This window comes from Amblyomma americanum, chromosome 10 (assembly GCF_052857255.1).
Source record: "Amblyomma americanum isolate KBUSLIRL-KWMA chromosome 10, ASM5285725v1, whole genome shotgun sequence".
Classification (NCBI taxonomy): domain Eukaryota; kingdom Metazoa; phylum Arthropoda; class Arachnida; order Ixodida; family Ixodidae; genus Amblyomma; species Amblyomma americanum.
This window is the reverse complement of record NC_135506.1, coordinates 124,886,834-124,911,803: the sequence shown is the minus strand read 5'-3', so window position 1 is coordinate 124,911,803 and position 24,970 is coordinate 124,886,834. Positions and strand designations below refer to the sequence as shown.

At 45.9% G+C, this 24,970-nt stretch overlaps 1 protein-coding gene across 1 annotated transcript; it reads left to right on the top strand.

The window, feature by feature from the left end:
- Positions 1–14,190: 14,190 nt before the first annotated feature.
- LOC144107751 (uncharacterized) lies at positions 14,191–24,254 on the top strand. The gene is made up of 4 exons (XM_077640910.1): positions 14,191–14,379; positions 16,060–16,318; positions 16,986–17,074; positions 23,889–24,254. The coding sequence occupies exons 1-4, from the start codon at positions 14,213–14,215 to the stop codon at positions 24,178–24,180; spliced, it is 807 nt and encodes a 268-aa protein (XP_077497036.1). The 5' UTR covers positions 14,191–14,212; the 3' UTR covers positions 24,181–24,254.
- The last annotated feature ends 716 nt before the right edge of the window (positions 24,255–24,970 follow it).

The following is a 24,970-nucleotide window of genomic DNA, read 5'->3' as shown; positions in this document are numbered from 1 at the left end:
TGCCACACCCTCTCTCTTCTTTTCCTTCTCTTTCAATGCGAAAGCTTTGCACGATCGCCCATGATTGGTGCCACACCCTCTTCCTTTTTTTCGTTTCTTTCACTACTAGAGCTTTGAACGATCGCCCATGATTGGTGCCACAACCTCTCTTTTCTTTTCGTTCTCTTTCAATACGAGTGCTTTGAACGATCGCCCATGATTGGTGCCACACCCTCTCTCTTCTTTTCGTTCTCTTTCAGTACGAGAGCTTTGAACGATCGCCCATGATTGGTGCCACAATCTCTCTCTTCTTTTCGTTATCTTTCAATACGAGAGCTTTGAATGATCGCCCATGATGGGTGTCACACCCTCTCTCTTCTTTTCGTTCTCTTTCAATACGAGAGCTTTGAACGATCGCCCATGATTGGTGCCACACCCTCTCTCTTCTTTTCGTTCTCTTTCAGTACGAGAGCTTTGAACGACCACCCAAGATTGGTGCGACACCCTCTCTCTTCTCTTCCTTCTCTTTCAATACGAGAGCTTTGAACGATCCCTAATGACTGGTGCCACACCCTCTCTCTTTTCGTTCTCTTTCAATACGAGAGCATTGAACGATCGCCCAAGATTGGTGTCACACCCTCTCTCTTCTTTTCGTTCTCTTTCAATACGAGAGCTTTGAACGATCGCCCATGATTGGTGCCACACCCTCTCTCTTCTTTTCCTTCTCTTTCAATGCGAGACCTTTGAACGATCGCCCATGATTGGTGCCACACCCTCTCTCTTCTTTTCGTTCTCTTTCAATGCGAGAGCTTTGCACGATCGCCCATGATTGGTGCCACACCCTCTCTCTTCTTTTCGTTCTCTTTCAATGCGAGAGCTTTGAACGATCGCCCTTTATTGGTGCCACACTCTCTCTCTTCTTTTCCTTCTCTTTCAATACGAGAGCTTTGAATGATCCCCCATGACTGGTGCCACACCCTCTCTCTTCTTTTTGCTCTCTTTCAATAGGAGAGCTTTGAATATTCGCCCATGATTGGTGCCACACCCTCTCTCTTCTTTTCCTTCTCTTTCAATGCGAGAGCTTTGAACGATCGCCCATGATTGGTGCCACACCCTCTCTCTTCTTTTCGTTCCCTTTCAATGCGAGAGCTTTGCACGATCGCCCATGATTGGTGCCACAACCCCTCTCTTCTTTTCGTTCTCTTTCAATACGAGTGCTTTGAACGATCGCCCATGATTGGTGCCACACCCTCTCTCTTCTTTTCGTTCTCTTTCAGTACGAGAGCTTTAAACGATCGCCCATGATTGGTGCCACACTCTCTCTCTTCTTTTCGTTCTCTTTCAATACGAGAGGTTTGAATGATCGCCCATGATTGGAGTCACACCCTCTCTCTTCTTTTCGTTCTCTTTCAATACGAGAGCTTTGAACGATCGCCCATGATTGGTGCCACACCCTCTCTCTTCTTTTCGTTCTCTTTCAGTACGAGAGCTTTGAACGACCACCCAAAATTGGTGCGACACCCTCTCTCTTCTCTTCCTTCTCTTTCAATACGAGAGCTTTGAACGATCCCCCATGACTGGTGCCACACCCTCTCTCTTCTTTTTGCTCTCTTTCAATAGGAGAGCTTTGAATGATCGCCCATGATTACTGCCAAACCCTCTCTCTTTTCGTTCTCTTTCAATACGAGAGCATTGAACGATCGCCCATGATTGGTGCCACACCCTCTCTCTTCTTTTTGCTCTCTTTCAATAGGAGAGCTTTGAATGATCGCCCATAATTGGTGCCACACCCTCTCTCTTCTTTTCCTTCTCTTTCAATGCGCGAGCTTTGAACGATCGCCCATGATTGGTGCCACACCCTCTCTCTTCTTTTCGTTCTCTTTCAATGCGAGAGCTTTGCACGATCGCCCATGATTTGTGCCACATCCTCTCTCTTCTTTTCGTTCTCTTTCAATACGAGAGCTTTGAACGATCGCCCATGATTGGTGCCACACCCTCTCTCTTCTTTTCGTTCTCTTTAAGTACGAGAGCTTTGAACGACCACCCAAGATTGGTGCCACACCCTCTCTCTTCTTTTCCTTCTCTTTCAATACGAGAGCTTTGAACGATCACCCATGATTGGTGCCACACCCTCTCTCTTCTTTCCGTTCTGTTTCTATATGAGAGCCTTGAACGATCGCCCATGATTGTGGCCACAACATCTCTCTCTTTTGGCTCTCTTCCAATACGAGAGCTTTGAACGATCGCTCATGATTGGTGCCACACCCTCCCTATTCTTTTCGTCCTATTTCAAATACGAGAGCTTTGAACGATCGCCCATGATTGGTGCCACACCCTCTCTCTTCTTTTAGTTCTCTTTCAATGCGAGAGCTTTGCACGATCGCCCATGATTGGTGCCACACCCTCTTCCTTTTTTTCGTTTCTTTCACTACTAGAGTTTTGAACGATCGCCCATGATTGGTGCCACAACCTCTCTCTTCTTTTCCTTCTCTTTCAATGCGAGAGCTCTGAACGATCGCCCATGATTGGTGCCACACCCTCTCTCTTCTTTTCGTTCTCTTTCAATGCGAGAGCTTTGCACGATCGCCCATGATTGGCGCCACACCCTGTTCCTTTTTTTCGTTTCTTTCACTACTAGAGCTTTGAACGATCGCCCACGATTAGTGCCACACCCTCTCTCTTCTTTTCGCTCTCTTTCAATGCGAGACCTTTGCGCGATCGCTCATGATTAGTGCCGCACCCTCTTCCTTTTTTTCATTTTTTTCACTACTAGAGCTTTGAACGATCGCCCATGATTGGTGCCACAACCTCTCTCTCATCTTTTCGTCCTCTTTCAATACGAGAGCTTTGTACGATCACCCATGATTGGTGCCACACCCTCTCTCTTCTTTCTGTTCTGTTTCTATATGAGAGCCTTGAACGATCGCCCATGATTGTGGCCACAACATCTCTGTCTTTTCGCTCTCTTCCAATACGAGAGCTTTGAACGATCGCTCATGATTGGTGCCACACCCTCCTTATTCTTTTCGTCCTATTTCAATACGAGAGCTATGGACGATCGCCCATATGTGGTGCCACACCGTCTCTCTCCTTTTCGTTCTCTTTCAATACGAGAGCTTCGAACGATCGCCCATGATTGGTGCCACACCCTCTCTCTTCTTTTCGTCCTCTTTCAATACGATAGCTTTGTACGATCGCCTACGATTGGTGCCACACCCGCTCTCTTCTTTTCGTTCTCTTTCAACACGAGACCTTTGAATGATCGCCCATGATTGGTGCCACACCCTCTCTCTTCTTTTCCTTCTCTTTCAATACGAGAGCTATGGACGATCGCCCATATGTGGTGCCACACCGTCTCTCTCCTTTTCGTTCTCTTTCAATACGAGAGCTTCGAACGATCGCCCATGATTGGTGCCACACCCTCTCTCTTCTTTTCGTCCTCTTTCAATACGAGAGCTTTGAACGATCGCTCATGATTGGTGCCATACCCTCTCTCTTCTTTTCGTTCTCTTTCAATATGAGAGCTTTGTACGATCGCCTACGATTGGTGCCACACCCGCTCTCTTCTTTTCGTTCTCTTTCAATACGAGAGCTTTGAATGATCGCCCATGATTGGTGCCACACCCTCTCTCTACTTTTCGTTCTCTTTCAATACGAGAGCTTTGAACGATGCCCATGATTGGTGCCACACCCTCTCCCTTATTTTCGTCCTCTTTCAATACGAGAGCTTTGAACGATCGCCCATTATTGATGCCACCTCGCTTCGGGAGGCCAATGCGCCATTTCTGGTGATGACGTTTGAAAGTTGAATTGAGGGACGATTGTACTAGAGAAATAGAAGCTGTGAACAAGATTATCAACGGGAAAAAAATGTCGGAATGCGACGCAAGGGTTCTCCGGCGTTCATGCGCCAGAGCCTTCCCTTCAGAGACTGGGACGCACGACCGGTGCCATGGGCACAAGGGATACAGATATTTGAATGTTATTCGAACTTATCTGGTGGTTCTTCAGCATCACCTGAAAGCAAGAAATCCTTGTTGATTAACAATTTAGGGGACGAAGGGCGCAGAATTTATTTTGCACGTACTACGACGCAACCGGAGATTGCGTAGCTTCCAGCATCAGCGCCCACAGAGACGGGAGACACAGCGCCAGATTTGTACCAGGCTGCAGTGACATTACTTGCCCAACAATTTTCTGTGTTGACAAATATGGTTGTAGACGACGTAACTTCAACAACCGCGTGCAGCAGCCAGATGAGTCGGTCACAGAATACATAGCCACACTCCGAGAACTGGCGAACGCGTCCAATTTTGTGTCCCCGATGAAGCAATGAGAGACAGGTTCGTGACTGGTGTCTCATCGCTACGTGTTCGCGAGCGCCTTTTGTTAGAAGGATCCGATAGCTCCTTCTCTAAGCTTCGATTATTGTTTTGCGGTATGAGCAAACGGCTCGCGACGCTCAAGACGTCGCAGCATCAATACAAGGAGTTCGTTCACAGCGCCAAGCAACGCCATCGTTGCCACGAGTTCCTCCGCAAATTCAAGAAGTTTCGTCTTTTCATCAAGCTCGTTCCTGACATCAAGAAATCATGCCTCTGTTTAAAGACGCCTTTTTTCAAGACGCCCGGCGCAACAACGCATCGTAACACAATCTACGCAACTTCTGCAGCGTTGCTACCAGCTTACGAATAAACGCAAATTTTGCGACAATGTTCCGTCAATGAACGCGAAAAGACGCGCAACGCACAACATGCCACACTGCTACTGCTACAGATGTGGATCGGATCGTCATACTGCGTCGGCATCTACATGTCCTGCACAGAGAAACAAGTGTTTTAATTGTGGACGAGTTGTACATTTTCAGTCAGTTTGCAATCGTCGTCGATCTTCTGTGAGAGCAGTACAAGAGTACTCTCCTGAGAAAGAGGATGAAACTACTTTACGTGTGGCGAAAGAAGAGACTACTACTCTTTATGTTACAAATATGCAAGAGCGGAATGGAATACATATTCAGTTGAAAGTGGCTGGAATAAATCTTACATTTCTTGTTGATTCAGAATCAGCAGTCTTTATTATTGATTATAATACTTTCGTACGCATGTTCCCACATGTCAAGACCCTGGAGGCACCTCGTATTGCACTTCTGGTTTGGTTTATGGTTTATGGGGGTTTAACGTCCCAAAGTGACTCAGGCTATGAGAGACGCCGTAGTGAAGGGCTCCGGAAATTTTGACCACCTGGGGCTCTTTAACGTGTACTGAAATCGAAAAGCACACGGGCCTGTAGAATGTCGCCCCCATCGAAATTCGACTGCCGCGGCCGGGATCGAACCCGCGTCTTTCGGGCTAGCAGCCGAGCGCCATAACCACTCAGCCACCGCGTCGGCTCACTTTTGGACTATTCCCAACGTCCTATCAAGGTACGCGGTTGCTTAATGGCAATGACCTCATTCAAAGAAAGAACAGCCATCATATTTTTCTACATTGTTCAGGAAGGAACTACCCTTATCGGCCTGGATACAATTCGGGCACTTGAATTGTGCATTGTGGGGACAACATTACAGTGTCTTCACACGACTGCAAAACCATCTACAAACCAGGTTCTTCCAGCAGTCGCTGAAGAATTTCCAGGCCTCTTCTCGAATGAGTTGGGATTAGCCAAAGGCAACCAACATAAAGTGAGAATTCGTACAACAGTGCAACCGTGGTAGCTAAGTAGCGTCGACTACCGTTCGCTATCCGCCCTAGAGTAACCGGAGAACTCCAGCGCTTAGAAGAACAAGACATCATTGAAAGAATTGATGCTTCGGAATGGGTTTCCTCCATTGTTGTTGTACAGAAGCCGAATGGAAAAATCCGCCTTTGCGTTGACCTTCTCGAGGTCAACAAAGCGGTCATTCAGGATGTTTTCCCGCTTCCTCATACCGAAGAATTTCTCCACAATCTGGTAGGGGCAATTCATTTTTCTAAGCTAGGCTTAGCGTCGGCATACCACCAAATTACACTGCATCCTGATAGTCGTGACCTTACTGCCTTCATTACACACAAAGGTCTATTTCGTTTCAAGCGTGTGTGTTTTGGGTTGGCTTCGGCTCCTTCAGCATTTGAGAAAATCATGCACTGATTTTTAAAGGTTGCAAAGGAGTATTGTTCTGTATTGATGACATCATTTCCTTTGAAAGGTCCGAAAAGGAACGTAATTTCAATCCCCGTCAAGTACTTGAGCGCATTCAAGATGCAGGACTTGAATGATAAGTGCGTGTTCGCTGTGCAAGAACTCATTTTCCTTGGTCATAAGATTACACCACAAGGAATTTCTCCGGTTAATGATGCAGTTGAGTCTGTTATCAAAACTCCAATACCACAGAATGCGGCAGGATTAAAATCATTCTTGTGCCTTGTAGAATATTATGCAAAGTTCCTGCCACACTTGGCAACAGTAGTGGAGCCTATGAGAGCGCTTCTTCGAAAAGACCATCTTATATGGTCGAAAAAAGCACATGATAGTTTCAGCAAGGTGAAACGTCTTATTACATCTTCATCTGTCCTTCATATGTTTAATCCCTTGCTTCCCACCATAGTGTCAACTGACGCTGCAGACGTAGGGCTGGGAGCTGTGCTCCATCAGGAGGGTCCTGAAGGACTCCGGACTACCGCCTTCGCATCTCGGACATTGTCTCCGGCAGAGAGAAGATATTCGGTGGGAGAAAGAGAAGCTTTAGCATGAATGTGGGCGTGTGAGCGATGACATGTTTATCTATGGGGTCGTCCGTTCACACTTCGAACTGACCACCAGGCACTTGTTTCATTACTTTCGAAGCAAGGTACAGGTCTCCGACCACTTCGTATTTCACGATGGTACAACCGGTTATTGTGTTACAACTTTGTCATTCAATATCACAAGGGATCTCATAACCAGGTAGCAGATGCATTATCAAGACTTCCTATGCCTACTCAAGACATTGAAAGAAAAAGCCAAGAAGATGTGATTGCATTCATTGAGTCAACTTGTATCACGAGTGACCAATTTAGGGCTGCATTGGTGGAAGATAGTTGCATTAAGCGGGTCCAACACTTAGTCCTTTCAGCCTGGCCAGCGTCACATCAAATATCAAATGATCTTAACCTTTCTTCAGTGTGAAAGAGGAACTTTGTCATTGATGACTTGCTGTATCACGCAGATCGTATTGTATTTCGAGCATCGCTGACAGAACAGTTGATTGAAACAACGCATGAGCCACATCCTGGTATAGTTCGCGTTAAAGCGAGACAGAGAGATATATTGGTGGCCAGCTACGGACCGACAAATAGAACAGATAAGGAACAGTCTAATCTGCATTGAGGCAGATAGGACTGTGAAAACATCTGTACCACCTTTGCTGCCTTTTCCTTTTCGAGATAAACCTTGGCAATAGTTGGCAATCGACATAGTCAGCCCGTTTGAGCGAGTGCTTCGACATTGTGGCTATGCCATCACTTTAGTTGATTGTTTTTTGAAATGGCCTGAGGTGAAGATGACAGATAATGTAACAACTTCAGATATTACAGATTTCTTACGCGATGTTTTTGCCCATGAAGGCTATCCAGAAGAGATACTATCCGATCAAGGCCCTCAGTTCATGCCAAGTAAATTTAAGCAATTTCTGAGTAACAGGGCTATCAAGTTAACTAATTCTTCGATATATCACTCACAGGCCAACGGACAAATCGAAAGATTTAACATAGCTTTCAAGTCTTTTGTTCAACTGTCATCGTTGGAACGTCGGCCTTTGAAAAACACAATTGCACAGTATTTGGGCATATATAGATCTACACCTCATGCCACAACAGGGGTGACACTGGCAGTTCTTCTTCATAGCAGATGCCATGGTACAAAGCTAGATACTGTGGGACTTCCTTCACTTCCGTCATTGTTCGCTGAGAATCCATATCTAGCTATTCAAGATTTGAGGAAAAGGATGGAGAAGAAACAGATGATGATGAAAGAATGAACAGATAACAAACGTGGGGCACAACCACTCACAATTTAGCCAGGCGACTTTGTCAAAGTTCGTAAACCCCTCATTCAGTTCAAAGGTGACAGACGTTTCTCCGCACCACAGGAGGTCATTCAAGAACATGGCACAGCGTCACACCGCCTAGATGATGGCAAGCTATATGGAATGCTTCCAAGCTGGCAAATGTACTGAGACAACTGAATCGGGAAGAGGATGAACATTTTGATTTATTTCAGTTACCTTTTCCCTACGATTCTAAAAGTTATGCACAGGATCAAGGCTTGGCGGGCCCAGTGTTGCCTTGGCAGCCTCCTGATGCATCATCGGTACCTCAGTCTTCAGAAGCTAGAACTCGCTTCACCATTTCTTCATGGCCACCAGCTGGACAATCCATGTCGTCCCACCTCCACAATGATGTTAATGATATACCTGTGAACGGGTGTGATGTGCCTTCTGGCACAAGTGCTCAGTGTCCAAGTGCTTTATCTGTGGGCTGGCAAGATGTGCCTCCTACCTTGCGTGCCCAATGTTCAGTGCTGCCTGATGAAAGTGGGCCAGCCCCAACTGTTCTGCCTCGGAACCGACACCGACGGCAGCCTTCGCAACCTGGACTGAGGACGTCTCCTCAAGAATCCAGTTTGGCACCGGAGCGATCAAAAAGGAACACTCGCAAGCCATACTGGTTTCAGGACTATGTGTCCCAATAACTTGTTTTGCATTCTTCTCCCTTGTTTAAGAACGAGCATTGCATTTTTTTTTCAATTCTTTGCGTAACATAGTTCATGAAAAGCAAATGGGTATTTTACATGCCTTTCAATGTCATTTCTGTCGTTCGCAGTTTCTCCTTCCGAGTAGCTATTGTATGGGAAGTGAATGTGATATATTTCATTGCATAATATTATACTGATATTATGATGTGAAATGATTCTATATTAATGATATTTCTTTCATTGTGTTTTCAATGTTATTCAGTATAATATTATAAGGTTGCATTTCTCATTAAGAACATTCTTCTAAGTGACATTCTACCATGATACAAGTAATGCTCAATTGTTTAGTAATGAGTATGATTTTTAAGTATACTATGCATATTTCCTTTTCTTCGTGCAGGCAGATGCCCATATAGTACTCTTTTATGTCAGACATTATATGTCGTTGCAATCAGAGTCGTGTGACTTCTTTAGAAGGTGACTTGCGGTTCGTTTGTATGTTTATTCCGGTTTAATAGAATTGGCCGATGTTCATGTGTGTATATTCCGGTTGAGTAAAGCTCGCCGATGTTCTATGGTCATGTGGACCTTTATTTTTCATTCATGCAGGATGTTTCATCCGGCCACTTGAAACTAGCCAATGTTCAGAGTAATTTCATAAACAAACAGCCAATGTTCAGGGTAATTTCATGAAAAAACAGTAAGGAGGAGCACTTTATAAGATATTTTATTTAGATGAAGGATTCACTGCTCATGGGGCGCCCATCAGCAGATTCTCTGGGGACGCTCAGGGAATAGACAATTCATCCAAACCTTAATGATGTCTCGTGAGGTTCAGTGTCTGACGTTACTAGTTAACTTCAGTGACACTGCCCTAGCAGCATTTGTTGAGCATTCTTGAGGATTTCAGCTTGCCAAGCATTTAAGAGCCCTCATTATTTCTTAAAAAAAGAAGATATATTTAGGATGGGTATATTCATTGTTTTCTATGAAATGTTCATTATTCTTTTCAGATATTCAGATGTTTCAGATATTCAGTGGCTTGATGAAGTGCATTGTTCTTATAAAATGTGAAATGTTAGTTTTTGATGAAGAGTGAAGGGTTCATTCATTGTTCTTTCGGGACGAGGTATGAAATAAAACATTGTTTTCGGATTTAAAGCTCACATAGGAGTAAGCTAATTTCTGTGCTCAGATATTTGTTCACGTTGTATTTGTATAACTTTGTATTCAAATTTTCCATTCAATTTCAATTTTTCACCAATGTTTGCTTTTCCTCGAACGGAGGGAGTATGTTGTGTCCTAGGTTTCAGTTTCAGTTTGGTTCTACTTGTATTGGATTTGACCTTGTCTATGTGCATCTGTACTTTGGATTGTCATGTGATCGTTCCATATAAGAACCCATCCCGCCATTAATTAAACATCATTCGTCATGTTTTGCTGAGTCTCGACTCACCTATTGCGGCCGTCCAGGCCGACACCACAGCAGCAGAGGCAGCTGGAAGACAGCGAAAAGGTCTTCTAAAAGAAAACTGTTTATTGGATTGACCTGCGCCCATAATTGACGGAATGACTCGGCGGCGGTGAAAGCAACATGGGTGCTCGGTGGTCGTCGAACAGAATGTCTATGGTTCTTGGCCGCGCCAAATTTGAAGCTGGCAAAGAACCTACTAAATAGGGAACCAATATACAACCAAGATGAACATGCAGTATATGTAGATGCCGCAGAATATCCCCAGAAACAAGCGTTTGCACTAACGGCGGTGGATACGCAAGGTAGACTGATAGTCTCCGGCACTACCATAACGAAATCCTCGGAAACGGCAGAAGAGGCGACAATTGCCCTTGCTATCATTAACACAGAAGCTACTACCATACTCAGCGACTCTAAATTTGCCATACGCAATTATGCGAGGGGCAGAATTTCTCAGGCAGCAATGAGCATATTGGGTCAAACCAAAGACTTAGACAGAATTATTGAATTGATATGGGTCCCGGCTCACTCGGGGAACCCTGGTAACGAAGCGGCACACATAACAGCTCGAGGATTCGTCAGCCGAGCAGGGGACGCTGTCGTTGCTGAGAGTTTTTCGAAGGACGGCCTATCATCTTTTCACGATATTACTAATCATTTTAAACTTGAAAGAAGAATATTCCCTCCTCCAGACAAAGCCTTTAATAAGGAGCAGGAGACCACTTGGAGGCGACTCCAGACGCGATCCTTCATGACGCCTTACCTGTTGTCAAAATTCTACCCCGGTGAATACGACCCTGCGTGTACATTATGTGGTGATTTAGCCACTTATGATCACCTCTTGTGGAATTGTAAAGAGGAGCCGCCCCCAAAATCTCTAATACAGGTTCCTACTCTCGAGCAGTGGGAGGCCGTGTTGGTCAGCTCAGACTTGGGAGTTCAAACCCGGGTCATTGAATGGGCTACCCAGGTCGCTGTCAGCCGTGGACTGATAGCCACCTAGTACGGATCGTCTGCTTTCTGCCTTTTCTGACGAATTAAATGTTTTCCAATCCAATAGGGAACCAAAATCAACTACCACAATCTGGAAAAGGTGAAGCAGTTGGCCACGATCAATTGAGATAATTCAGAAGAGCGTGTTGTCGGGCAAGTTGGCTTTGCATGATATAGAAGAAGTTAGCGCAAAGCTTAGACGAAGACAGAGAAGAAACACACAAGACGACAGACGAGCGCTACTACCAACTGTTTATTGGGTCTTAACACCCGGAATATATATCCGAAAAAACAAGCATGCGCAGACAGTTGGAGGCACACATGTCATACACCAGCGCCGTGACGAGGCGAAAGGGAATCCAGAAAATCACATTCAGAAGTATAAATCTGTAAGGAAGGATCACTCGCGCAGCGATCAGACAGCCTTTTAATGTGGAAGGCCTCCAGCACAAGCCTCGCTGTGACATTGGCGCTCCTGCCCAGAATCTTTGTTTTCTCAAATCGTGCCCTACACGTGCTGTCACAGGAAGAAATATGCCGCACAATATTAGCGGTTCTGTCGTTGTTTTTTAAATTTCTATCATGCTCCCGTAGCCGGTCATTAATGCAACGGCCAGTTTGACCTACGTAAGAAGACCCACAAGAAAATGGTATGCTGTACACCACCCCTGTAGCGCATTTGACATAAGAAATGCCATGTTTCTTTTTGCAGCCACTCTCACAAGGGCCAGAAATGCGTCGGCAAAGCTTTGAAAGCTTGTTGGGGGCTGAGAAGACTAAGGGCACATGATGCCTGCTGTGGTTCTGTGGATGTGAATTCTGTTGTGCACCATTTCAAAAGCTACGATTTGTGCTTACTGCAGTCCGATAAAGACGGCAAATTTGTTGTTTTACCAAATGGCCTCTTTAAGGAAAAAGCCCTTGAGGCGCTGGGCAAAAACTTTTTGCCTGTCAAACGAAGCAAAGTCAGAGTAAAAACAAAATTTGTTGACTTTTGCAAGAGCTTGCAGCTGACGCCTTTAGCGAGTGCTATTGATAACAGTTCAAAGAATTCCTTGTCGGTCTTTTTTTCGGCCAAAACACATAAACCAGATATGCCGTTTAGGACTATTGTAAGTGAGAAGGGTTCATGGCAACACCACGTCAGCCGATTTCTTCTTTCCAAGCTTAAACCTCTGTCTATTAACGACCCCTTCTGGGTAAAGAAGTCAGCTGATGTTGCCGATTTTTTTAAAAACAGCGATCAGGTATGCTCTGCCTTTTCTATCGACATTGAAGATTTGTTTTATTCGATACCACATGCTGAGTTGTTGGCCTCTGTTAGAGAGTGTATCGAAAGCTCGGGGGCGGTGGTGTTCCAGAACAATGCCGGCATTTCAACTGATAATTTTCTAAAGCTTTTAGAGTATTACTTGAATGTTACCTTTATCTTACATGACAATCAGTTTTATCTGCAGCGCAAAGGTATTTGCATTGGTTCTTGTGTAGCGCCAATTTTATGTGATATTTTTTTAGCTTTTATCGACCGCTCTTTGGAAATTGCCTTACGTGATGGTCCGGTTTTAAAAGTTTTTAGATATGTAGATGATTTTTTAATCCTTTTAAGGGCTGGGACCTTTACATCCCTTGACCCGGTTGTTTCTCAGATTTTAGCTGTTTTTAATCAATTAGGACGAGGGTTGGTTTTTACGCATGAATTGCCTGATAATCAACAGTTACGGTTCCTTGACTTAAAGCTTAGGTTCTGTAATGGCCACGTGTGCTGGATGTACTCCCCCCCTGCCAACAAAGAGTTGTTGAGATACGACTCTTCACACTCAAAAGTTGTGAAAAGAGCTATTGCGTCACTCTGCCTGGAGTCTGCCCTTCTTAAATCGTGCCCTCATAGCATTCAGGAGAGTGTCAATAATCAGGTTTCCCGCCTCTTGGCGGTAGGCTTCCCTGGTCCGGTTATTTCTGCTATTGCTGAAACCCTCCTGCAAAAACAAAAAGGCGCTCAAAAAAGAAGACCGGATTTCTCGACATCAAAGCCGGTGGTTGTTCCATATGTGCACCGAGTGTCACACAACCTCAAGAAGGTAGCCGGCAGGCATCATGTGCCCTTAGTCTTCTCAGCCCCCAACAAGCTTTCAAAGCTTTGCCGACGCATTTCTGGCCCTTGTGAGAGTGGCTGCAAAAAGAAACATGGCATTTCTTATGTCAAATGCGCTACAGGGGTGGTGTACAGCATACCATTTTCTTGTGGGTCTTCTTACGTAGGTCAAACTGACCGTTGCATTAATGACCGGCTACGGGAGCATGATAGAAATTTAAAAAACAACGACAGAACCGCTAATATTGTGCGGCATATTTCTTCCTGTGACAGCACGTGTAGGGCACGATTTGAGAAAACAAAGATTCTGGGCAGGAGCGCCAATGTCACAGCGAGGCTTGTGCTGGAGGCCTTCCACATTAAAAGGCTGTCTGATCGCTGCGCGAGTGATCCTTCCTTACAGATTTATACTTCTGAATGTGATTTTCTGGATTCCCTTTCGCCTCGTCACGGCGCTGGTGTATGACGTGTGTGCCTCCAACTGTCTGCGCATGCTTGTTTTTTCGGATATATATTCCGGGTGTTAAGACCCAATAAACAGTTGGTAGTAGCGCTCGTCTGTCGTCTTGTGTGTTTCTTCTCTGTCTTCGTCTAAGCTTTGCGCTAACTTCTTCTATATCAATTGAGATAAGTCTGGTCGCATTGCGCGTGACAAGCAAAATTGTAAAGCCGCTTGTCTGCTGTTATGTGCGTGACCGAACAAACTACACAGATACGCGGCAATATTTTTAGCTATATAATACAAACTACTCTAAATATTTTCTGTGTTTTTTCATAGAGTCGGTAAAGTCGTTTTCTGCCAGCAAACAAGAGAAATATACGCGCTCAGAAGGCACGCTGGACTTTCTTGATAATCACTCCATCCAGGGCTCATGCGGTCAGCCCCGTGCGACAGAGGAAGAAAAAGCAGCAGCACTCTCGAGCGCGCAGAGAAGAATTCGTGCCAGCGTAAGCAGGGCCCGTCCATGGAGGAACCCAGCAAGGTAGCCGAAGAGCTGAGCGTGGCAGAGGCAAGCGCGGCGGCGCCGGGGACGGGCGTGGAGCCTACCGCGTCGCACGGGGCCGGGAAACACAAGAAACATGCTAAGAAACGCGGCAAGTCTCCCAAAGCCACCATTACAGACACTGTCAAGTGAGTCGCCTCTGTTCATGCGGCACATGCACGAGGCACATCTCCAGTCCTTGAATTTAGAGTTCTTTGAAACAGGTCAGTGTCCCTCGTTCACCTGGAACGGTGATTGTACAAGCTATTGAGTAAACAACTAGAGGCGAAGACGATATGTGCCCAAAACGGGGATACGAAAAGATACGCACGCCAGGAAGCGAGCAGGTAGTGAGAGTTCGACAGCAAGATTCAAATCGCGAACGAAGCGACGAATGCCTCTCAGAGGATATCGTACAGCCAATGACATCCATCTGCTGTCATGACGCCTAAGGTAAACACCTTGCACTCGCTAGGGTGCACTTGTGAGCGACCGTGGTAGATGTAAGGTGGTAGATGTAAGTAGTAGATGTAAGATAGCGGCGCCATAAAAGATTAAGAGCCTTTGGCTGAAGCGCGTTTTCCTGGGGGGAGGCATTTGCGCTTGCAGGACTGTGCAGTTTTTTCCACGCCAACATTAGACAGTTTTAGCTGTGCGTACGCAAGTGCTTGCGTACGCAAAGCGCTACGGCGCTGCGTACGTTACGCTGTCCGCTCCGAAGTATAGTTTTAGCTGGCCGTGCCGTAGCGTCCCTCAGGCGCACGTGGCGCCATCTAGTGACAAGGCGTCAAACCACATCAACGCTCGGTTGAAAAAAATTTCATCCGTGATTACTGATAACTAGTTTGAGTGCATTGGGAGCCTTTTTTGTTTAAAGAAGAAAAACTATGCAAACCAAAGAAAATGTAAGAACTGGCTAAAAGCTAGAAAACTGCTTCGCCAGGTGTCGTTGCTACGAAAAAAAACACACTGCATATAGTTAGGCCTAGGAGCTTGAAAATCGCCAAACTATCTGAAAAACAGGGGCTAGTTATCGCTTATACCGCTACGTGTGGGCAAGATTAGGCGAAATAAAAGCGAACCGCTACCATTTGAGCGAGCTATTGCGTCGAAGAATCCAGCGGCGACGTGTATTTATTCCGAAGCGGGCGAGCAGGGCGCCGCCATCTTGTCAAAGTTAGCGTACGCAAGCCACGCAAGCGCCGCAAAGCAAAGTCCGCTGGCTAGCGTACGCACGCAAGACGCAGGGCTTGCGCTTGCGTTCTGCGCATGCGCACTACCGTCCCCGCAAACTCCTTGCGTACGCTAAGCCGTTGCGTAGGCACAGCTAAAACTGTCTATTGTTTATCGCTGAGCGAAACTACGACCACCGCTTCTCTAAGAAGAAAATCTGGAGCAGGAGGAAGCCCGACCTTAAATAACCCCTTGCCGCCTTGGCTAGGATGTAGCAGTCGCTTATTTTTGATATTTTGTTACAAATGGTCCATGCTTTTGGAGCGAAGTTCTTTTGTCACAGCGCCTGCCACATACCATTCCGCATTAACGGACTATTTCAGAAGTCTTGCGATCATGCACTTCAGTTGCTTCATACCACGAGCTTGTCTGCGCCGTATTCGTGGTCATGTGCACTAGTAACAGGAGTCGGTCAGTTTTCTCTCACTCTTGGTTCACTGTGAGGCTGATGTGGCCCGCGTCAGCGATCGAGATTACTCGGAGCGACGGGGAGCTAACGCGAGAATGCCTAAGCATGCTGGACCCACTTTAGCAGTTTTTTCATAATTGGGAACTACAGTACACAGCACAAGCTTTTCTGCTCCGGTCGTATGCAGGGCAACTGATGGAGGCGCCGAGTCATCTCCTCCAAAGACTAAGAAGTCGAAGCGAGAGTCTAAGTCCAAGACCGATACTGCGGCTACCACACCACGGCTGGAGAGCAACCCAGAGCCCTCGTCGAAATATCCCGCTGAGGCTTTGGTAGAGACAGGGGCACCTGCGGTGGCATCTGCAGAGCCGTCTGCCCCTGCTGCCGCGTCGGCAAATGCACCGGCTTCTGCTCCCGCAGATGTCGTCACACAGAGACCCACAGAGGTATGGACTAACCCTGATTTCCTGCATCCGCAAGTGTTACTGTACACAAGCGCTGGAATAGACAAGCTAATCGCGCAATGGTTCCTAACATACTGGTGAACAAACTAGCGATGCTGAGGGGAGCGTCGTTATTCCACTAAAAGGTGTTCACGTCAAGGTGCTTCCGCTATGTGACAATGAAGATCGCACAGAAGCTACTCCCGGTCACGCGCTGATTGTCAAGAGAAAAGGAAGACCACGCTGACATCCTTAAATGGCGGCTGCTGCATTGCCTTGTCATCACGCAGTAGAGGACCAGCACGACGTTCCTCTCGTGAAGGAGACTTAATTTTAGTCTTCGCTCCAGACCACAAGAGTGCTGATCTGCTAGTAAGATCTAGTAATTTGGCTGGGGTGTCCACAGGCGAGCAGTTAGCGCTACTGCATGTGATAATAAGTCAAAAGGAAAGCACGCTGTTTAGTTCTGCTTAGCATACAGCTCTTGAACAGTGTCGTATGGTGACCGTTCTCGATGCGATTGCTGGCTCCGGCGGGTTAGTAAAACAAAGCAGGAGAGAACATCCTGAAGTCACGTTTCCGCTTTCTAGATTCAATGCCTGCTGGACATGAACTACACTTCCACACTGTAGACGTGGCTGACGCTCAAGTAACCATTTCTGCACCGCAGGTCACCGCCTACCCGCAAGTTCATGCGGCACATACGGACCATGAAACAAACAACAGCATTCCCGCGATCGAGCGCAGGAGCCCGAAACCGTGAGGCGCCCTTCTCTCTATTTGCATTCAAGTGCACCAGTTCCATTTACCTCCGTCCTAAAGGCGCGTGGTGGTGGCCGTCGTTCCAAAGGGTGTCGCGAATATTAACGCGAAAGCGTCAAGAAGCTCGTGTCCCAGAAAATCTTGCGTCGGCGTCGGTGACCGTGAGCGAAAAATCCACGAAAAACTCCCTGCCCACTGCCCACAAGCCTGCCCACAGCCTGCCCACTGGATTGTGGAGAAACTGCACACCGCGGCCGGTGCCAATTAAATTCATGATTATCGTAGGCCGCACAAGACTCACTGATGGCAACACTGCCCGTCGGACAGTGCCGCATCGCTTAACCGCTCCACTACTGGAGGAGTGGTATGATGGTTCCCAGGGATCTACGAATGTTAAGTAGAGAATGAGCAATTCTCCATAGATGGGGATTAAGGCATCAGAGCTGTCGCGTCATACCCTTAAGGCGGAAATTAATGGCGATTTCCACAGTGGTCGTGCTGGAGCAGCTTTTCTTGCTCCACGACGATGAATTCGAGTTCCACTGGTCGACCTGGACCGACCGCGCGAATTCCGCTGGTCGTTTGGAGCAACTCCGTTCCATACGGAGCGCTGGTCGACAACGGTCGCTGTGCTCCGAGGCGGTTTGGGGCGCTCTTTTGCGATTCGAGCGCCTCACTTCGGATCCACCAGTGGAATTCACCATAAGTGTCCCCTCCAATTTTTTACAGGTGCGAGGAAAATACAAGCGATCTGCTGCGCGTGGGCGTAGAAGACTTCAGTTTCAGCCCGGTCGCGTTGGGCGTTGAGCTGGAACATTTAACCTGGCGTCGTTTATGTCGAGTGAGGCGGCAATAGAGTGTGTGGGCACGGAATATGCCAATTCATATATCAAGGCAAAAGCCTTTAATGGCTCATGCTGGCGGCCACGATCGTGTCCGTGCATCCGCCCGTGACTCTTCGTTTAGTGGGAACTAATAAAGGAGAAAAGGATTAGCTGCGTCAGATAGAGGAGAAAAAATATGACCATTTAAACAAATTTTGATGAGTGTAGAGTAATTAGTTGATTAATTCTAGCCAAAAATATCAAAATTTCATCGAAATAGCTTGGACGTCGATATAGCAACGGGAACGGTGGGACTCACATCCACCGAAAGTCGTAACATCATAGTGAAATAACTCGGGGACTAATGAAGATAGGGAAAAAAATGGCTGTATCAGATAGAGGAGGAAAAAATGAACCTAGGAGCCTATATTGATGACTGTAGAGTAATTAGTTAATTATTATAGTCAAAAATGTTAAAAAACTGCGCCGAAAAAAGTGTGACGTCACATCCATCGAAATTCGTCACAGCACTGTGATAAAAAAACACAAGAATTGGCGGAAAAAAACGCCGGATTGAGTATTTATTAGGTGATAGTAATTAGTAATGAATTGGTAATGAATTAATGGTAATTCACAGAGGCAGCAACAGTAGCAGCCGAAGTCGCGCAGAAAGGCTTTCGCCTCACGCAGTCCAGATTGTGAAAGTGCCCCCGAATTTTTTTAGAGGCCATCCAACGCATAGCGTTAAACGTTAACACGCAGGCACACGTGCAGGCGGGGCGAAGAGCCTCTGGGACGTGAGATCTGTGGTCAGAAAACATAACTGGATCATTCTTCCTCGGGGCGCCTTGTGCCGAGACCGGCGCCCTGCCGACGAATATGCGTGTTCGACCCATCCGCAACCATAGCGATTAACTCACGCCCAACTGCCGCGCTCCGGACGTCGGCGTGCTGGTCTCCCTCTGGCGTCGGTCTCTTTTAGGTGCACGTTTCCAGGTGTTCTCGTGTCATTCCCCGCTGGTCTTTGCGCCTTTTCACGGCGGGAATCTTTCAGACACTCAACAAATTAATATATATTACGGCACTATGAAGAGGACTCCGAAGCGGACGTTTGCAGAGACGTGGTCATGCGTTACCACCCTACCTCTTTGTAAAGGTCAAAAATAGGCGATTAGATTCAAGCAAGAACTAGAGATGACCGGAGACACTCATTTTTTTTTTACAAAACTAAGGTCATGAACTGCGGATAAAAGAAGTAGGTATGATGTCTTTTTAAATGTAATAGTCACTGCATGCATGCAAATAACTTGTTTTGATGAAATCAGTTCGATAATGTTTCCAGTATTAAATAGGTGATGCCCAAACAACAATCAAGTAAGCAAGTGTTTTCCAATGACATTGTTTAGGCGCGATTTGCACACGCAATTCTATCAAATGTGGCTCGTAACAGAGGGCCTTGCAACACAGAGCAACCCCGGGCCCCCAACCCTGCGCTCTCATTCGCTTCTTGACATCGAGACTTTGCCCTCCGATTCCGCGGATCATATAAAAGTTATTTTTCTGTTGCTTAAAGATGCTCATACAGGTCTGTGCAAAGCTCTAAAGCTCCGACAGAACTTGCAGCCGATGGTAAAGCTAATAAAACTGTAAAAAAGAACATCGAAACCATAATCACGGCTATATAGAATCGTCTAGGTGTAGTAGAAGAAAATTCAAAAAAGCTAGAAGAAGTCAGTCATGACGTTTTCAGCGTACAAACCCACTCTGAAGAACTTTCTGAGATAGTCGGCACTTGGCAAACACGAATAGACGCTCATGACGACAGGTCTCGACGTAACAACTTCATATTCTACGGCATTCCAGATTCTGGTGAGGCATGACAAGAGACAGAAGTCAAACTAACTTCTGCAAACAAATGTCTAACTGATCCCCTTCTTCCTGGTGTATCGCTTTGGAGTTTTCGGGCCAAATAAATGTCACCCCGTCATAGGTGAATTGTAAAATGGGAAAACAAAAGACTCCATTCTCGCTACACGTAACAGTCTGAAGGACACTAAAGTGACCCTTATTGAATACTTTTCGGCTGCAACAAGGGTCGCTCGTAAAAAGCTTCTTGAATTTGGTCAAAGCCAACTTCGTGCACAAAACACAAATTGCGCTGCAACAAGTTGCATATTAGTTGACAGCTGCTACATGTATGACTCGGCCACGGACGCTATTGGGAACATTCCGACACGCAGGGCAGGCTCTGGTTTCCCCACTGCCTATTGCGAACCCAGCACATCCTAGGCACACGTGAGGGGTAGTGGTCGGGCATCTAAAGCCTTTGTATCCGTTCTTTTCACAAACATCAGAAGTGTTTTTAACAAATATAACTCGTTTTCATCAGCTACCAACACGTGTTCTGCAAAAATTATCGATCTAACAGAAACCTGGCTAACCGCGCATGTCCGTGGTTCTGATATCTTCCTTAACGCTCATCGTTTTGCGTTCTTTCGTTGTGATCGTGGAACACAGAGGCGGAGGCGTGCGGCTGGCGATTTGAAACGCTATCACTTCATCATGTGTGCTTGTCCAGACTGACTTAGAAATGGTATGGGCAGCAATAATGCTTGATCACCAAAAAGCCAAAATAGGAGTCTGCTATCGCTCACCACCTTCCTCCCCACCTGCTGCAATGAACTTCAGGACGTCATTAATTCTGTCACTGCACGTTTTCCCGCATCTCCGATATTTATACTAGGAGATTTTAATTTCCCAACATCTCTTGAAGGTCCGACATTCCGAATTTGTCGCCATTCCCGTCTCTAGCTAGTGATTTTTTGGATTTATGCTCAGTTTTCTCATTACAACAAATGTGCACGCAAGCGACAAGACTAACAGCTAATGGTGCCAATCCTAACTGGTCGATTCGCATTAGTTCCACCTATTACTTATCTGCCTTGCCTTAGCGATCACGCTGTCCTTAATTTTTCCATTAAGTTAAATTGTCCAGAATCTAACAAAAAGGTAACACTGATCCGCGATTGAAAGCGAGCGAATTTTCAGGCAATAAACACTGAACTGTCTTCTTTATTGACATTTTTCTTGATGGCTTCGACAATCGTACGGTTCAATCTAACTGGAACACGTTTGCGTCCAAGGTAAACCAGCTCACTGAACGGTTCATTCCTCAAGGCACCATAATCAACCACACTAATGCTCCCTGGTATAGCAATCATATCAAGCTCGTATCGAATAAAAAGAAGCGACTTTATCGTATCGCTGAGCTTTGCCCCACTAGAGAACGTTGGGCTTCGTACTCGGCTGCATCGGAGGCATACGTGGAGGCAACTAACGACGCAATGAAACGATTTAGCTCACAGGTTCTTCCGTCTATGCTCACAACAAATATTAGAAAACTTTGGCGCGTGATTAATCCCACGACTGATGAAAATATCGTCCTAACCGACTCCTCTGGTGACCCTATTCCTTCAGGCTTTGTTGCCTCAATTCTTAACCATTCATTTGCTGAAAACTTTTTTGTCATATCTGCTGCAAACATGCCTGCAACTCATGATCACCATTACGCAACTATGTCGCAAATTTTATTTGATACTTTTGGTGTCAATAAACTTATTGATAACCTGAATCTTCATTCCGCTCCGGGTTGTGATTTTATTAATGCTGTTTTTGAAAAGCACTTCAGCCTATGTTTCCATTATGCTAACAAACTTTTCCAACAATCTTATAACCGTTCTATTCTACCGAAGGGGTGGAAAATTGTGAAGATGATTGAAGTCTACAAGTCGGGTAGCAGAACATCTCCCCTCAACTATCGTCCCATCTCTCTAACTCCTACATGTTGCATAATATTTGAAGATAAATTATTTTCAAATATTGTTAATTTTCTTGAATAAAACGCTTTCTTCTCATTGGCACAACACTGTTTTTGAGAATTTTGCTCATGCGAAATTCAACTAATAAGTTTTACACGTGCATTACGCCGTATCCTTGACCAATCATCACTGGCTGACTGTATATTCCTAGATTTCAGTAAAGCTTTCGATAAAGTATGTCACAGACTCCTCTTATTGAAAATAAATAACCTTAATAGTGATCCTAAGCTAGTGAAATGGGTTAAGTGTTTTCTCCTTAATCAGTAACAGTTTGTTACCGCTAATGATTTTAATTCCTGTTTTAGTGAAGTGCATTCAGGCGTTCCTGAAGGCTCAGGCCTTGGGTTTCTTTCGTTCTTTATCTACATCAATGATCTTCCGTCTCTTGTTAACTCTCATATCCTCGTTTTTTGGATGATTTTGTTATTATTAGAGAAATAGCCGATACTAATTACAGCTGTCTACTTCAGTATGACCTTACCACTGTAGCTAATTGGTGCAAGAAATGGTCAATATAACTAAATATTAACAAATGCAAAGTCATGCATGTTTCAAGAGAATCTACCGCCCAGTTTTCGTATTAAATTGATAACATTTCTTTAGGGTCTTTAACATCATATAAATACATTGGTGTTAACACCGCTGATAACCTAATGGTCTCTTCACATCGAACACCCGACCGCGGCGGCTGCGTTTTTATGGAGGAAAAACGCTAAGGCGCCCGTGTGCTGTGCGATGTCAGTGCACGTTAAAGATCCCCAGGTGGTCGAAATTTTTACGGAGCCCTCCACTACGGCACCTCCTTCTTCCTTTCTTCTTTCACTCCCTCCCTTATCCCTCCCCTTACGGCGCGGTTCAGGTGTCCAACGATATATGAGACAGATACTGCGCCATTTCCTTTCCCCCAAAACCAATTATGTATGCTACTCGCATGCTAGGTTGCTTACGTCGCAATTTTTTCAACGTTCGTTTTTCTTTGAAACTTTTGCTATATAAAACACTAATTAATTTCAAACTGCAGTATGCAACTTCAGTTTGGGATTCCACTTATGACATTCATATTAATGCTCTTGAGATAGTTCAAAATAACTTTGTGTGTTTCATTCTCACTAATTAAAACCACACTGCAAGCATAACTGCAATGAAATATAGTCTTTCTCTTCTACTGCTGTCACTTCGTCGCAAAGTGTCTCGTATCGCTTTGTTTCACAAATTGTACCATCAGCCCATACTGCGCGGTCGCCGTATCCTACAGCCATTTTAGGTATCCCACCGTACGGATCACCCTCATTAAGTCGGCTTTGATTCTTCTAATACCAGATATTTTTCTCATTCATTCTTGCCGCGTACCTCACGCGACGGGAATCACCTTCCCGCAGATATTGCCGACCTTAATAATTACGAGGTGTTCCGCAAAGCCATAGGTTGCATTGTATACTCATGTGTTATTTAAATTTGTCTCCCTGCTGTATTTTTCTAATTTTATTCTTGTTTTTTCCACTCCCCCTCTGTAATGCCTCTTGCCCTGAAGGGTACAATAAGTAAATACATACTACTCTTAACAGACAACTTTCCGCTGGGAGTCTTAATTAGGGCAGATTTACTTTTTGCCTCTGTGCAATAGGTGGCCTTACTTAGTGCTTTTATGCTTCACTTTGGAGCGGCGCCGTGTTAAATCAAGAAAAATGGCGCGAAAGGCGGGACAAAAAAAAAAAAAAGAAGCGATAGTTTGTTTCGGTCCTATTGCACACTTTGTTGATCCAACTTCGCAGTGCGTCCTGTCGCAACAGCTCGCATGCCTGCTTCAGCTTTGTTAATGCTGGCCTCGAGAAGCGATCAGTAAAACGAGCTCTTGGGTAACTTGGTAACTTCTCTTAGGCATAGTCGCAGCGCAAAAAAAAAACACACACGCAAAAGAAGAACTAGACACCGAGAGACACGCACAGACGCTGCTCGTCTGTGCGTGTCTCTCGGTGTCGTTCTTCTTCAGCGTGTTTTTTTTTCCTCTGCTACTGTGCCTAACACTCGAGAAGCGAATCAACCAGCTCAGCTGAGGTCTCCATAACACCCACCGCTTCTTTTTGAGAGCGCTATCTCTTGACAACGCAGTGCCATCCTGCCCATGATCGGGAGCGTCGTCATCGTCTTCCTCTTGGTGGCCGTGGTGGTCGGCATGATGATTGCGCGCCGCAAGCAGATCGAGGACTCCAAGAGGAGCACCGTCGGCGGCATAGACAAGACAGCCGTAGACATCAGTCATGACGGGACCACCCCTGTCATGGTCTCGGAACCGGCCGTGACCACCCCTGTAGTGGTCTCAGACGAGACCGCGGCCACCAGTGGCGGAGGCTCTGCGACCTCTCTCAGCTCAGATGGCGTGGACGCCCCGACCTCTCGCTAGAAGCAGAGAGCTCGGGCTCCACACACGAACCCTTCCGTCTTGTAACGCTCGCAGCCTTGATGCCAACTACACTGTTGTAAAGGCACTTTATAGGTTCCCTTTTTTTGGTAATATTATGGTGCTCCAAGATGTCCTGGCCTTGAGACATAATTCATTGCTGTGTGTCCAACGACGTCTCTTCATTTTGTCGTTTACTGCAAACATCTCCTTTGCGTTTATTTATATGTGGCTTGTTCGCTGTGCAGCAGCCTGGACTACGACGGGGCAGGAAGTTACTGTTCCTGATGTCGAAAATTCAGGGCTGGGCTCAGGGTTGAACAAATAGGGTTCAGCATTGTGTTCCTAGGAAATATTTCTTCTTTAAGGAGGAATCGTGAATGACAGTTTACCAATATCCCTAAAAAAAGTACCTTCCCGGCACTCACCTGTGGGGCACAAGCGTGGAGGCTAATGAAAAAGGGTTCAACTTAAGGACAGCGCAGCGAGATATGCAAAAAAAAATACACGTGTAACGTTGAGGCAGTAAGAAGGCAGAGGAAGGCGGGGATGAAACACGAGCTAATGAGATCGAAGTCGAAATCAAGAAGAAGTGGGCTTGGCCAAGGCATGTAATGCGAAGGCAAGATAATCGATGGTCCTTAAGGGGAGTCGATTCCAAGAAAAGGCAAGCATAGGAGGGGCCAGCAGAAGGTTAGGTGGGTAGATGAGATCAATAGGTATACGGGGATAGGGTAGCCGCAGCTGGAAAAGGACAGGGTTAATTGGAGAGACATGGAGTGCCCTTTGCCCT